Below are 15,842 nucleotides of genomic sequence, written 5' to 3'. Positions count from 1 at the left end.
TAAAATAGAAGCTCAGAATGTAACAGTTGATTGCTACTGGTTCGAGAGTAAGTAAACATTATATCGGTATGTTTCAATGATATATATAAAGAATGCGTGTAATTGTCTCCTATAAAAAAACATTTCTGCTAAAAAGAGGAAAAAAGGAAAAGAGCGCCTCTTCGAATAAAAATCGAGTGTTCGCAGAAAGATTAGAATTTAAGTAATCTCGATAATCAGAAGAGACGGCACAAATAGCAGTCACATAGATATGTACCTACACAACCAAATACGAATTATACATATATATGTATATAATATATCCGCGCATAATTGAGCGATCCTCACGAATTCCCTTCCACGAGATCGCTGTCGTCATTCGTTTCTGCAACCTATAATTTAACATTTCTTCTTTCGCGATTGAGGACTAGATAAATACATATATACATTAATAAAAAAAAGTTAATCTCCGAGAGAGAGAGAGAGAGAGAGAGAGAGAGAGAGAGAGAGAGAGAGAGGTGAAAATCGCGCGATTTTTTCTAATAATGCAGAATAGTATACAAAATATATACATATAACTCTTGTATGTTACTTATAATCAAGGTTGGGTAGTGGCTAGTTAAAAAGATAAAAGTTAAGTTAAAAAGTTAAATAATTTTAACTTAACTTAGTTACATTTTCAGTTCTTAACTTTTAACTTAATTTAGTTACATTTTATCGGTAACTATTAACTTTTGATCTAACTTTCTTGAAGTTACATTTTAGCTTCTTTTAAATCCAAAATCAAATACATGTCTAAGTTAGTATCTTCAAGCATTTTAGCCTAATGTATTTGGCAAATATTAACATATAAAAATTATATTCATACGACATCTATTAACAGATTTATGATCAATAACACGCTTTTGTACCACTGACTATATAATGTATATATTTATAATATTTGATAACGTTACAAATGCAAGTATAATTTCAAATAAAATTCAATATAAAAAAATAGATAAGAGTCAGGTCAATAAACGAGCAAAATTTGTTTTGGGTGAATAACTAATAATTTAATTATTGCTGATAATTTAATAATAATTAAAGATTTGATGGAACGTTTTGGCTTACTTAGCCACCATCAGCCATCATACAAATTAAATTCACATTAAAATTTAAATTGACATTATTGATGCAGTATTAAATTATCAGTAAATTGTTAATTATTCATCCAAAAAAAGTTTTGCTCGTTTATTATATTGACCTGACTCATCTATTATTTTACTGTTTTATGCATACAAGCGGTAATTAAGTTTAAAATTCGATATTTTCGTCTCTTTTTTAAATATCCTTTTCACTATTCATATTAATATTTAAATATATATATTTACCATAAATATTATACATATTATTTAAATATTGATCCTTTTTATTATTGGACATCCATAATGCTTTCTACCATGCGATTGCTTTTTACCGTCCGATCGCTTTTCATTCCAGTTACGACATTTGCCGCGAGTGGCGTTAACATACGGTGAATTTCTTGAATTGACGTTATGGACCAACATGGCTGATGGCAACATCCTGAACATCCACTATACAGATGCACAATAATCGTCACGCCACACGTGTTTGCGTGCGTTGCGCCGACCATGAGAAACAGTGCGAGAAATGTCAAAGATAATAAAAACCGGACTGGTAAGAATGGCAACAACGATAAGCCACGGGAAAAGAAGTTTGACAAAAAGAAGTACAGATTACAAAAGTATAGCAACAAGTATAAAAGTATGTATATGGTTAATATGATGTACGGCCGCAAATAGGTTAAGGTTTACAGTTTATTACAACACTCGTCTCCATGCGTTTAAGTTGAACAGTGGGAAGAGAAGAGGAAGAAGGCCGTGTTGCTCGGATTCTACAATCAGCTGAAGCGGGATGAGCAGAATTCCGCGGGAACGTCATTGAATTTAGGCGACGCGTCCAACAGTGCGGACGAAACGAGGTACGTAATAAGGCACTTGGAATCGACGGCAGAATCCTCGATGACTTGAAATCCAATCGCTTAATATCTAAACTGATCGACTTGCTCACGTGTGCGAACAGCAAACCGAGGAAGAAGGGCTACGCCTTCTTCAAGGCCAGGCAGGAGTACAAGCGAAAGCGGGAAGAGAAGAAGAAGAGGAAGGAGGAGGCCGTTCGCGTGAGAGCGGAACGAGAGGAAGCATTAAGGAAGTACAAGGAGCAGAAAATGCGTAATTTCAAGATATTATCGAAGAAGACTAAGAAGGGACAGCCCGTCATGAGGGGCAGAATAGAGCTGCTGCTGGAGAAGATACAGCAAAGTGTAACGTAATCTGCAGTTGCCTCTTCCTGTCCCGATTAGACTGATCATCACATCCATTGTAGCACGCACAATGGAACATTATTCAGAGGAACAGAACAGTTTTCGCTTTTGTACATGATGTATATTGCCTGTTACATAATAGAGGAATGTATAGAATGTCCCAGTAATGGCACATGTTCTTCGAACCTACCTCGTTAATTGTTTGCCACATGACATTGTCTCCAAATATGTCTACAAATATGTTGTATCTTATTCTAGCTTTTATATTACTATACCATTTGTGCGAACTGGAATGACAGTGTCGTGTGCAATTACTTGTTAAAGTATAATAAAATAATGGGAATAAATGGAGTAAATGGAATTGAAAAACTGTTTCAATTCTCTCTTCGAGCCTGAGACCAACATGATGATTTTACAAAGTAATTTATAAAATTACAGTACTGACATGTATATATATACCTATATCTGAAAAAGCATCCATTTAATTCCTTGCACCTATGGAGAGTATCTTTCCGTACATAATAGCGAATATAAAACGTAGATAACGTGTGATTAAAAAAAGATTATGTTTTGCTGACACGAATCGATTTTCCTATCGACGCGGGGCGACCTTTTGCATGGAATCTCGCGGTGGTGCGGGTGCCGCGGACGGAACAGCCGTGGGCGCTCGAACCGGCGTGTGCCCTTTAGCGCGCGGCGATCAATCGCGGGTGACCGCCGCCGCGCCGCGCGGCGACGGCGACGGCACGACCGACTCGCGCTCACGAGAGCGCGCGGCGGCCTGCGTTCGAAATACGAAATTCCACGCGCCAGCGTGGATCGCGCGTGCGCGCTGGCATTTCGACGGGCGAACCGTCTCTCGCTCCGCGCCGCTCGTCTCGTCGGGGACGACGACGGGGCCGCCGCGCCGCGCCAGTCGACGGTTGCAAATGGCGACAGCCACGAAGTCTCTGGCACGGGCTCGCGACTAGTTCCACGCCTACCGTGCGCCTCTGCGAAGCGAGCCGTGCGCGAACGCAGCCCCAGCGCGCCCCAGATCGGTACGTAGCGAACCCCCGACGACCCGGCGACGCCGCGCGCGCGGGCGGACCTCGCCGCGCGAGGACGGTCACCGCGGCGCGGCTCGCGCGCGGCGCCCTTGGAATCCCGGCGGACCCTCCGCGGCGCGCCGCGCGCGGAGGGACGGACAGCTCTCTCGCTGTCTCGACTCTCGGACGAGGGTATCACCGTGTCCCTTCGTTTCCCATCCCGTCTACTCCCTGCCTGCTCACCGAGACGGTGTTCCTCGATCGATACGTCGCGCGCCGCGATCGTCGGCCTCCCCGTCCGTCGGCCGGATCCGTCTCACCCGTCTCGATCCCCCCCCATCCTCCCCCTCCTCGACGATTCGCGTACGTGTCTTCTTCCCCTCTCTCCCCCCCGTCTACTTCTCCTCCCCCGTGTGCTTGCCGGGACGGAGATCTCCGGGTGCTCGGCCGCTGTCAAGAAGCATACCGTCGGAATTCGCCGCGCCGGTTACCGATCGCTCTCTCCGCTCCGCTTTCGACGGGCCGAATGAGATCGCGGAGATCGGCGGTCGGGTTCGAACAGCCGCTCTTCCTCCGAGCCGACGGCTGAACTTTACACTTGCCCCGGAGACTCGGAGCTCGGTCGTCGCGTCGTAACGAACACGGTCCCGTGTTCTCCCCGATAACGCGCCCGGAGAGAGGAGACGAGGAAGAAGAAGAAGGAGGAGGAGGAGAGGAATTAGTTCCGCGATTGTGTTGAAAGACACACGGCACGTACGGACGTATGTACAGTAGGAGCCGCTGCCCCGTGCCGTCGTCGCCGTCGTCTCCCGCCGCCGCCGCCGATCGTTGCGTCACGCCGTTTTTAGTTGAGCGCGAAACAAATACCAATTACAGTAGATCTGCGTCGGAGCGCGATCTCTCTAAAGCGTCTCAGATTGGGAGGGGAATGAACGTCCCGAGTGTCCTCAACAGCTCGTCTCTCTCAATTCTTCGCAGGTAGTCTTGAGAGCGGAACCAGAGCAAGATGCCGGCCGTCAGAGGAGATGGTATGCGTGGATTGGCGGTATTCATATCGGACATCAGGAATTGTAAGTTAACATAGTCGATTCGATATTCCACAGTTTTCGATAACACCCCAATTTCCTACTTTATTAATTACTGGATTATACAATGCGATTATACGAGGCGCGTCGCGCGAGCCGTCCTCCGAGTTGTCGTAAGCCTGCAAAATGCGCTGGCTCCTGGCAAAACGCCTCCTCTAGCGCTGTTAACGACGCTTCATTCACTCGAGTGATAATGTGCCATTGAAACTGTAACCAGAGTGTGCGACGTGTTCAACTGCTGTTAGGAGCAGGAGAAAGGGGGCGGTGTTCTGATAGAGGCCTATCTTCTTGATATAGCTCGAGTCTCAATATCTACGGCACGTTAGCGTCACTAAACTAAAAAAAAAAAAAAATAATAATTTGAAACGAACGCGGGTTTTCCTCAAGATATTTATGCGAGGCGCACAGTTTTACACATATTTGCGTGTATTATTTATTTATAATTATCTGCATCTCTGACCTGAAAAGGATTATTCTTGATAAATCGGTCTATTTTTCATATTAAATGCTTCTGCTGACGTTATTATTTCCGATTGAGTTTACAATAAAAATCCATTTACGGCAAAAAAATGAATGTATTGCGGCAGGAAATTTTTTTATCCTAATATTGCAATTTTATTTCATGCAGAACGATACGATTCGTATCAGTGATTTTACGTTTATCTTTTGTAAAGGACATATAGATACATACACGCTCGCACGGTCTCTTCTTCTTTTTAAAATGCTACACCAATGTTACCAGGCAAAAGTAAAGAGGCGGAAATCAAGAGAATTAACAAGGAATTAGCAAACATACGCAGCAAGTTCAAAGGAGACAAGACGCTCGATGGATATCAGAAGAAGAAGTATGTTTGCAAGCTGCTGTTCATCTTCCTTCTCGGCCACGATATCGACTTCGGACATATGGAAGCTGTCAATCTACTTTCGTCAAACAAGTATTCGGAGAAACAAATTGTAAGTACACAATCGAACCGAGTCCAGTCTGCAATGCGCGCAACAATATGATGTATCACTATTTATTCTCTCGTACTCGATTCCAGGGATATCTTTTCATATCGGTCCTAGTGAACACTAATAGCGATCTGATCAAGTTGATCATACAAAGTATAAAGAATGATCTCGCCTCGCGCAATCCGATTCACGTTAATCTGGCGCTGCAATGCATCGCCAATATCGGCAGTAAGGAAATGGCGGAGGCGTTCGGCAACGAAATCCCAAAGTTGCTTGTCTCAGGGTACGATGATGTGTTCAGCTGCTATCTACAATAGTCTCAATGCCGAGTAGTCCGTATCAGATGTTCGTTCAGTCTTCATATATTTCTCCAGAGACACTATGGACGTTGTGAAACAAAGCGCCGCGTTGTGTCTGCTACGGCTGTTGCGGACGGCCCCCGATGTCGTACCTGGCGGTGAATGGACGTCGCGCATAGTTCATCTGTTGAACGACCAACATCTGGGCGTCGTGACGGCCGCGGCGTCGCTCATAGACGCTCTCGTGAAGAGGAATCCCGACGAGTACAAGGGCTGCGTCAGTCTTGCGGTTTCGAGATTAAGTAGGGTACGTTTTACCGAGGTGTAATATCGGATTGATCGTGCAACAATGAGAATGTTGGTCTAACGATTTCTCCCGCGATTGCAGATTGTCACATCGAGTTACACAGATCTGCAGGATTATACGTATTACTTCGTACCAGCTCCATGGTTATCCGTCAAGTTGCTACGTCTGCTGCAGAACTACACGCCACCAGGTACTTGAGATCCCACAATGCGGAGTACACAGTCGTGGACAGACAGGTTGCGACACTTTTTTTTATAGATTTCAAGTATATGTTTAATATACATGATATATATTTTAGAGGTAACTAATATTTTGCAAATGCGAACCACGATGTACTATCTCTAGTCTAGAGACAGTGTAACACCAATCGTGGTTCGCATTTGCAAAATATTAGTGCGTTTTGAAACCTATATAAAATAAAAGTGTCGCAACCTAGATTTGTCCACGGCTGTACATTGTACGCGGTGGCGGTACGTTGGCGCGATACATTTATATTGAAATTTATATTTCTGCAGCCGAAGATCCGGGTGTGAGGGGCAGACTGAACGAGTGTCTAGAAACGATATTAAACAAAGCTCAAGAGCCACCAAAGTCAAAGAAGGTCCAGCACTCGAACGCAAAGAATGCTGTACTCTTTGAAGCCATTAGTTTAATTATTCACAACGACAGCGAGCCGAATCTCCTTGTACGGGCGTGCAACCAGCTCGGTCAGTTCCTGTCGAACCGCGAGACCAATTTGCGATATCTGGCACTCGAATCCATGTGCCATCTGGCCACCTCGGAATTCTCGCACGAAGCCGTGAAGAAGCACCAGGAAGTGGTCATACTGTCGATGAAGATGGAGAAGGACGTTTCGGTGAGACAGCAAGCGGTAGACCTGTTGTACGCCATGTGTGATAAGAGTAACGCCGAGGAGATCGTTCAGGAGATGCTGAATTATCTCGAGACGGCTGATTACTCGATTAGAGAAGAAATGGTCCTTAAGGTAGCGATTCTAGCGGAAAAGTATGCGACCGATTACACTTGGTATGTCGATGTTATCCTAAACCTGATTAGGATAGCGGGCGATTACGTCTCCGAGGAAGTCTGGTACCGAGTTATACAAATCGTCATCAATCGTGATGACGTCCAGGGCTACGCTGCGAAAACCGTTTTCGAGGTAAATATATATACAAGGTGTTCAGCGATTCTTGAATCCTGGAATTATTATGAAATGTGTCCTGGAAAATTTCTGGAAAACCCTTGAAATTTCAGAATTGACCTTGAATTATTATCATTCTTTTATTCTAAAAAAAATTGGATCGTAATAAAAGAACGAAATATTTCTTGCGCGTGTGATACAAGAACTATGTTCGATAACATCGGATAACGTCTTTTTTTTTTAAAGTTTATGGTTGTATATGTTCTCCCTTAAAGACGCAATAAGGCAAGCAACTTGTAAAGCAATAAATAATATTGTTCTAAGTTTGTTTGCATTTTAATTAATTCGTCATATAGAATTCTAATTTGAATACAAAACATATAATGTTGTGCAAATCAATAAAAATTAATTAAATAATGAAAATTAATCGACATGGAAAAACTAGAATTTTTACCAGGAATTATCCTCGAATTGGTTAGTCAGATATCGTTGGACAGCATGTATATATCCTCTTTTTCTTTTGCTAAAATTATTTGACGTTCTATACGTTGCTTTGTTTGTTCATTGCAGGCGCTGCAAGCACCCGCTTGTCACGAAAACATGGTTAAAGTCGGCGGTTACATACTCGGAGAGTTCGGTAATCTCATAGCTGGCGACCAACGGTCTTCCCCGGCTGTCCAGTTTCAACTACTACATTCCAAAGTAAATATTTTTCCATTTTCGAAAAATGCATGCTATTGAGGATATGTATACAAGTCTATCTCTTTTTCTCTCGCTCTCTCTCTCTTGCAGTATCATTTATGCTCTCCTATGACTCGAGCACTATTGCTCTCGACGTATATAAAGTTTGTCAACCTGTTCCCTGAAATACGAAGCCAGATACAAGACGTCTTCAGGCAGCACAGTAATCTACGTAGCGCGGACGCTGAACTGCAGCAGAGAGCATCGGAATACTTACAATTGAGCATTATCGCTTCAACCGATGTCTTGGTATGTGTTATGCAACGATAAAAAAAAAGAGACTCGCGTCATTGATAACATACAACAGATATTAGGGCTGTTACTTTTTACTCACTTCGAATATTCGAAGCTTCGACGTTAACTTCGACCTTTCGAAGTTTAAGGTGTTTTTCGAAGCTTCGAAGTTTTGAAAAATACATGAAAATTTAAATTTTCATAATACATTTTTATTTTCAATAAAAAGAATTAATACGAAATTATTCCTAAAAAATTTGAAAGTATTATAACCTCAAATATTACAAATTATAATAATAATTAAACTTGATGCATGTGTAAATAAGCAAAGGTTAATGATCAATAAAACAATCCAAGAAAATTTAATCATTAACCTTTGCTTATTTACACATGCATCAAATTTAATTATTATTATAATTTGTAATATTTGAGGTTATATACTTTCAAATTTTTTAGGAATAATTTCGTATTCATTCTTTTTATTTACAGTATTTGTAAATTTTCTGAATAAACTTATTATTTGCACAAATGTATTTTTTGAAACTTCGAAAGGATTCGAAGATTTTTATGCCGAAGCTTCGAAGTTCGAATGTCGAAGCCTTCGAAGCAAATCACCAACCATAATAAATATACCGTTTTCGTAGGCCACCGTGTTGGAAGAAATGCCGGCGTTCCCCGAAAGGGAATCCTCCATTCTTGCAGTTTTGAAGAAGAAGAAACCGGGTCGCGTGCCGGAGAACGAAATTAGGGAGAGCAAGAGTCCAGCGCCGAACACTAACCATCACGCTGAGCCTCCCGCTGCTGCTGCAACCGCGACCGTTAACAATTCTTCTGCCGATCTGCTAGGATTGTCGACTCCACCCTCCTCTCAACCGTCTAGCAATACAGGCGTGCTGCTCGATGTTCTGGGAGATATTTATAACATGCCAAATAAACTCGGTGCTACCAACGGCACCCAAAATACATATAATCCTAAAAAGTAAATTATATTATATTTTTATTTAATTCAGAAAATTTTATTTAATTCAGGTATTTGTAATCGTGCGTTATTATTTCGACTGTATTTTCCAGGTTTGTTTGTAAGAACAACGGTGTCTTGTTCGAGAGCGACTTGATACAAATCGGTGTAAAGTCGGAGTTTAGACAAAATCTTGGACGCGTAGGTCTTTTTTATGGAAACAAGACGCAGCATGCTTTGCACAGTTTTCAACCGCAACTGTCTTGGACGGACGAGAATCAATTGAAGTTAGCTGTACAAGTGAAACCTGTTGATCCTATCCTGGAAGCTGGCGCTCAGATTCAACAGATGATCAATGCGGAATGTATTGACGATTACAACGGTACGTCACTTCGGCATTTCAGGGCAAATTTTTGATGAAATCTGAACATCTTTCGTTACCACGTAGTATCTTCCGTTTCACAGATGCGCCGAGCATGATTATCTCCTTCATTTACAACAATGTGCCACAGAAGATCACGATGAAGTTACCATTAACAATTAATAAGTTCTTCGAACCGACAGAGATGAACGGGGAGTCATTCTTTGCGAGATGGAAAAATCTCGGCGGGTATGTTACGTAACTGCGTTTAGAAGGGGGAGAGAGACACGGGAGACGCGATTTGAATAATTTGAGATGATTTGTCGCATATTGAATTTTATTTGTACAGGGCAAATCAACAACGATCGCAGAAGATTTTCAAAGCGCAGCAACCGATGGATCTAACACAAGTACGCACGAAGCTGCAAGGATTTGGAATGCAGCTACTTGACGGCATTGACCCGAATCCCGATAACTTTGTCTGCGCCGGTATCGTTCACATGAGAGCGCAGCAAGTGGGTTGCCTGTTGCGTCTCGAACCTAATAAACAAGCTCAGGTAATTTCATCGAGCTCTTCGGTAGTAACAAAAATTTAATTTACACTTGTATAACCGCACTTTTTATATTTTCTACTTGCAGATGTTCCGCTTAACAGTACGTTCAAGTAAAGAATCGATGTCGGTAGAGATCTGTGACCTGCTGGTGGACCAATTTTAAACGGCCTAGCAGGCGTAAATATTATCGAGAAATTAGCATTGCGTCGTGAGAGGACATATCATTATCGAACGATGATGTCATCTCGCGTCGTTCAAAAGAAAAAAAAAAGATACTGATGGTTATTTGTTAAGAAATATTTGCGTTGTACCCAAGCTTACACTCATAACGCTCTTATATATATATATATGAGATCTGTATCTCTTCGTGTAGGTAGTTTCGTGTCGCTGTATATCATTTTACTCGGAGAGGCATAAGTTTGAATCAGGACTTAAATCGAAATCAAGAATACAAGAAAGAACGAGGGACGTGTATATGAAAACTGGCTATGATAGACAGTATTATTTCATATAATTGAGGATACCGAGGTGTGGATCTTGTTTTGAATGCGTCTGCATCTTACATTACAATCTACAATTTAAGCGGATGATGCGAGAATGCGATAGGAGAAAGGGAACGACGGGAGTTAGATCTTTTAGCAGTGGATACGTACGTATTGTGTAGAAAACACTCGAGCCGTATTACGGAAACAAAGGATAAGATTCTTTTTTTTTTTTTACTGAGTTTTATAATACAATTTCCCTCCGTATCGTTACAATTCATATAGTTTTTAAACTATCGATTAATCAACTGAGCTTTGATCGTTAAGAGATTGGAACATCTCTGTCTCTCTCTCTCTCTCTCTTTTTGCACATCATTTTGTTTTATATCTACGTTTTGTACCTATGCGTCGTGAATTTTGTTCATTTTCATTCAATTGCTTACATCGATATTTTGCCATGAGATTGCCGCGTGAGCGAGAGTAGATTTGGGCACAATGACAGTAATTGTATAATATGAGCTGTTTATCTATAGATATCCTTATATTTAACGGAGCTGCGAATTAATTATTGTGTATAATTAATAGCTTATATTTAATTGTCTTCGTCCTGATCATCTGATTTTGAACAATGTCCTAGATTTTTCTGTATTGATATTGAGTGTATAAATCCATGGCTGGTCATTTCTCTATGTTTGCAAGATGACGTGGGAGGTATATCGTATTATTGATTGAAATCTAAATGTTCGCGGGTTAACTATTTGTAACGAATACGTTTATAGAAGTACGTTTTATTACCTTCGGAGTTTTGCGTAAGATGTATATTTTCAGTGGAGTGTACAACTCTGTACAGATGTGTTACTAATGTGTTGAAGATGTGTTTTTGCGAAATGCGTTTTATAATAATAACAGCGGGAAGCGAGCAGCTCTAAATATGATTTAAATATCGATCTTTACAACGATCGGTGACACGGTTACCGATTTTGTAAAGTCTTACACAATTGTACATATGAAATTGAAATCGCAAATGGCTATAAATATTTTCAGGATAGATTGCGCTATTGATAGCCATACAAGCTCAAATTTGTTTCTTATTCTTCAATTATGCTTTATTTTTCAGGGAAGTAAGATGTATATTTTTCATATTCATATAGTGTAAATCCATATCTAATGTTCTCATTATATTCCTTTTCCCTTAGATTACACTTGTATTAGCTGTGTATTTTAATTATAGTGGATACAGGTCGAGAGAACACGGCGCTATCAGTTTTTTTACGACTTGATTTATTGCATAATGAGATTTTATTATTATTATTACTTTTCCCCTTTTTTCTTATATTATTTTATGACACGATAGGATTTTGTTAGATATATAATTACAGTAAAATCATAAGTAATGTTAAACGAAACATTGGACGTTTTATATTTTTACACCTCTCTCGTTCTCATAGAACAATTAATATTTCAGAGACTTAATACATTTTTTCTCATTTAAATTGTGTATAAATTGTCAAAATTTAATCATTAATTTTTAATTGATGACATTTTAAATTGCAATTTTTTTTAATTCGATGATAAGATTAAGATATAGATCAAAACTACATCAAAATGTTTATTTTAAAAAATCAAAAAATTAAAAAGATAAAAAATGTCTATTTTTTCACCGTAAGCATTAAGACATTTATCACAGCGTTTTACAGTTTTAAACATTCCTTCGTGATAATTTTTTTTTTGTTCAAAGTTAAATACTGCAAAGTGAAATTTTGCAGAACTGTGATCTTCGATGTTTTTTTATTCTTGAATTTTTTTTCCTAATAAGAAATTCTTAACGAAAATTTCTTTGAAGAGATGGAAATTTAATGAGACTAAATGAAGGAAATGAGGAAATTTAATGAGGCAAATCGAAATTATGCGGTGGCACAGAACTTTCCATTTCCGCATATATTTTAAAGTGTAATTTGAAATAAAAGTATATTATCTCATTTCCTGTAAGATACACTTTAAAATATCTATGTCTCCATGAATTTCTCTCTTTATCCAAACTATACATTAAGAACATTTTTTGTAATTTTTATTGATTTCCTGCGTACGATAATCGACTTTTATTAATGAATCTCACATGTACACGAGTTTTTACGCCGTTTTATCAAGTTTTATTCTTTTGAATTTTGTCTATCTAGAAGAATTGACAAACTGATTGACGTGGAACCCTCGACCAACCATTGACCACCAGTCATGGATTTCGCGAGAAAGTTTGATAATGTTACGTTTTAAAAGAAAAAGACAGTCAACGATATTTATAATAACGATATATCTCCTCATTCGTATTATTATATAGAGCCCGCGTTTATTATATACGTATATTATTATTAGAGATGAGAATCGTGTTGCGCTTAAATTTTAAAGGGCCCACGCATGATCCGACGATTTACGTAGCGAAAGACTATACTGCGGCGAAGTCCAAGTTCGAGCTATACACGTAAAATTAAAGCACATTAGAGAAAATATCACGCGAAATTTGAATGCACATTCGATAGATCGTGCGCGGGCCGTTTCACATTCAAATGAAAGTTGCGTTAATATATACATAAATATACATACCTTTATATTATAAATACATAAATTATATATATTAAGAGAAATGTGTGGCGACACACGGTTGTTAGATTATCACGCGGCGACGCTCCGATCCGCTGATGACGATCGAAGCCGCCGTTGTCGGTTACGATTCGATATTTCGGCTACAGCATTCGTGCCGAACATTCGAATAATTGGAATATCTCGAATGTGTCCATCCACGTGATTCGTTGTTACTCGTTAAAATTCTTCGAATACTCACAAAGTCGTGGCAAGGCGACGTGATGTGAAATGACCTCGTGTGATTCATCGGCGTTTCGCGTCGTAGAGCCTATCGTCTTCTACTTTAAGATTTCCTCGAATTATCTGTACGATATCTCGAGATATTCTAATGTTCGGATATTCGAACGTGTAGCCTCAATAATACTCGTCTGTTCGCGATGAGAAATTTAAAAGAAGAAAAAAAAAAGAGGTGTCTGACCGTTGCGCGGAAGCGTCTACCTTTTCGCGTCGTCGTTCTGTGTCGTTGTCTCCTTTTCATTGCGGTCTAATCGTGTACAGATTTAATGTAGAAATTTTAATAGACCCTACCGCGAGCAACTGCCGAAACGGTTGATGAGCGCGAAGAGAAAAAAAAAGAGAAAGAAAGAAACGAGAGAGCGCGAGGGGGCAGATCGCGGCTGATTTTTCGGCCGAGAGTCGGCCTCGCTCGCGCTTATACGGACGAGCGTATTGTATGATAATATCATAGTAGATTGCGACTTTTGTCCCTCTGTAATTAACGATGCTCACCGTATTTATTTCCTCAGTAGCATGCATGTAGCGTATGCATTATGGGTGTTGACCCCGCGTGGTTTTTCGACCGTCGTGACTTCGAGGGTCAAATTGAAGTTAACGAGCGTACATTGGTCTTGATCTCCAGCTACGATTAGCTGTTTATGTTTATTCCTCTCTCTCTCTCTCTCTCCTGGCGCGCACACCGAATTTCGTGGGAGGAGTTTTTTTTTTTTGTTCTTATGCACGTGGCACATCGTTCGAATACACGTATTTTTTTACACACACACACACACACATACACACACACACACACACATATATATAAATATTACGAATTCGCGCCATTCGATTTAAATATTCATAGAATTCCGAGCTTCAGAGTGAGCTTCATGGAAGTTCGGGAGAAGTACCGTAGTTTCTACATTCAATCTCTACGCGAGAACAATCCTTTGGTCCCCGTATAGCGTGTGCGTTAGTTTTTCGTCCTTCTTTGTCTCTTCCGCGCGAAGTATACCGCTCTAGTACCGATTCCTTATATACGCAGAATAAATCGTGCAAGCGTTCTTTCCCGGATCACCGATTTATTTTGTATCGTTTAGCTTTGTATGTACATGTACGTTTATAAGAAACATTATTGATTTATATCATAAAATAATATATATACATAAAATATCTCTCATACAAAAACATGCCTACTTTGCCCGATTTCTCTGATTTCTCACGTTGTTTCAACAGTTCTCTCCATTTACGTTTGACACAAGTTTAATCACACTTGCGTCAGATGCGTTACTTAATCAATCGAAATTCTTGCAAGTCTTGCCGTTCTTCCGTCGAATGTTGATTCATTGTAATCCTTATAGCGAGACTGCGAATTTCTACGAAAATACATATGCTTTTTAAACGACAGGACAATAAGATCCATAACAGAGATTTTTGTTTAATCGAGAAAATATTCTAAAAATCAGGGACCCGGAATTGGAACTTGTTATAAAAGCACAAGCAATTGTGTAGGAGTCATCTGTTGCAAGAATGCGCTATTAGTTTCCGACAATTATGTCTACAACAAATGTACAAAAATAAAATTATACGATAAAGTATCGGAATGGTGCAATAAATGAAGTATAGACGGTATGTTTAAGTAGCTAAAGTATATTTACAACAACGTACTCTTAAAAATATACATTTTACAGTACTAAAATAAATTAATAGTACTATTTGATGCATTTTTATAGCGCCTAAAATTCGCCATTGGCAGGTCCGTCTGGCCGGAGCTGTTCTAGCATTTAATCACTAGCCACGCGTCCGTTTGACAATGAGATTTGCAAATATAAATATGAAATGTGTCGCAATTTGAAGGATATATCGATAAATCGTATTTGACACGGAATATCTTATCAATAATGGACACTATCGGTATTAATTACGTAATATTAACATACATTACACTAACATACTTTGCAGTCTTAATGTCGTCTACGTAACTACTTGCGTAACATTCGTGAAGGACTCTGTACATGACGATATTGAAAATTTCCCAGAATTTTAATTTATTTAAAAACTTATCGGAACTTACTGACTTGACACATCGAGCGATCCCTTAATTGAGTTTAGCGATGCCTCAAATTACGCTCGTTGGAAATCTTTTTTTTTTCTATCTCGTGTCAATTAAGCATCGCTTACGCGATTGGGCCTCGATTTTCTGTACTCGATTTTCATTTTTGGAAAATGAAAGTTAAAAAGAAAAACAAAGAATTAAATCTGGCGAATACGAAGTTCATGGGATGACCGGTACGTTTATACCTACCGTATCGGCTGCCAAAACTTGCGTTTTCACGGGACGAACTTGGCAATGATGCAATTGCATAAATCGTTAGTGAAGGTCGCTTAGACTCTATACGACATTCCGACGATGTCACAAATGTGGCGGATAGTACAGCGAAATAGTCGTCGCGAACGGATTCATGGGTTGGTGCGCGGTCCTGTGTTGCCGGTCATCTTTAACCGCGGATATTCGGTTAGAAATCATTGTTTACGACTTGAAGTTT

The 15,842-nt window shown here is 39.9% G+C and overlaps 2 protein-coding genes and 1 long non-coding RNA gene across 3 annotated transcripts; 2 read left to right on the top strand and 1 right to left on the bottom strand.

Annotated features, from left to right (window-relative positions):
- Positions 1-1,509: 1,509 nt before the first annotated feature.
- Positions 1,510-2,674, top strand: LOC105455085 (thyroid transcription factor 1-associated protein 26 homolog). Its single transcript, XM_011698137.1, has 3 exons — positions 1,510-1,746; positions 1,831-1,963; positions 2,065-2,674. The coding sequence occupies exons 1-3, from the start codon at positions 1,614-1,616 to the stop codon at positions 2,312-2,314; spliced, it is 516 nt and encodes a 171-aa protein (XP_011696439.1). The 5' UTR covers positions 1,510-1,613; the 3' UTR covers positions 2,315-2,674.
- A 526-nt stretch (positions 2,675-3,200) lies between these two features.
- Positions 3,201-11,852, top strand: LOC105455084 (AP-2 complex subunit alpha). Its single transcript, XM_011698136.1, has 14 exons — positions 3,201-3,345; positions 4,312-4,403; positions 5,161-5,372; positions 5,459-5,652; positions 5,744-5,975; positions 6,057-6,165; positions 6,491-7,134; positions 7,687-7,818; positions 7,909-8,106; positions 8,736-9,070; positions 9,163-9,431; positions 9,515-9,659; positions 9,760-9,967; positions 10,050-11,852. Exons 2-14 carry the CDS (start codon positions 4,340-4,342, stop codon positions 10,125-10,127), a joined length of 2,820 nt encoding a protein of 939 aa, XP_011696438.1. The 5' UTR covers positions 3,201-3,345; positions 4,312-4,339; the 3' UTR covers positions 10,128-11,852.
- Positions 11,853-14,030: 2,178 nt separating this feature from the next.
- On the bottom strand, positions 14,031-15,689 carry LOC105455081. Its single transcript, XR_975080.1, has 2 exons — positions 15,602-15,689; positions 14,031-15,496 (listed from the first exon to the last, which is right to left on the bottom strand). It is a non-coding gene; the product is annotated as an uncharacterized LOC105455081 (long non-coding RNA).
- Between the last annotated feature and the right edge of the window lie 153 nt (positions 15,690-15,842).

This window comes from Wasmannia auropunctata, unplaced genomic scaffold, assembly GCF_000956235.1.
Source record: "Wasmannia auropunctata unplaced genomic scaffold, wasmannia.A_1.0 LD335949.1, whole genome shotgun sequence".
Taxonomy (NCBI): domain Eukaryota; kingdom Metazoa; phylum Arthropoda; class Insecta; order Hymenoptera; family Formicidae; genus Wasmannia; species Wasmannia auropunctata.
This window is presented reverse-complemented; position numbering and strand designations above follow the sequence as displayed.

Bases quoted from the DNA above. Each gene is read 5' to 3' on its own strand.
- LOC105455085 (XM_011698137.1), top strand. From the start codon at position 1,614: ATGAGAAACAGTGCGAGAAATGTCAAAGATAATAAAAACCGGACTGGT. The intron at 1,747-1,830 runs GTATGTATATGG...CATGCGTTTAAG, and splicing joins GTATAGCAACAAGTATAAAA to TTGAACAGTGGGAAGAGAAG. The intron at 1,964-2,064 runs GTACGTAATAAG...GTGTGCGAACAG, and splicing joins AACAGTGCGGACGAAACGAG to CAAACCGAGGAAGAAGGGCT.
- LOC105455084 (XM_011698136.1), top strand. From the start codon at position 4,340: ATGCCGGCCGTCAGAGGAGATGGTATGCGTGGATTGGCGGTATTCATA. The intron at 7,819-7,908 runs GTAAATATTTTT...TCTCTCTTGCAG, and splicing joins TTCAACTACTACATTCCAAA to TATCATTTATGCTCTCCTAT. The intron at 9,660-9,759 runs GTATGTTACGTA...TTATTTGTACAG, and splicing joins AGATGGAAAAATCTCGGCGG to GGCAAATCAACAACGATCGC.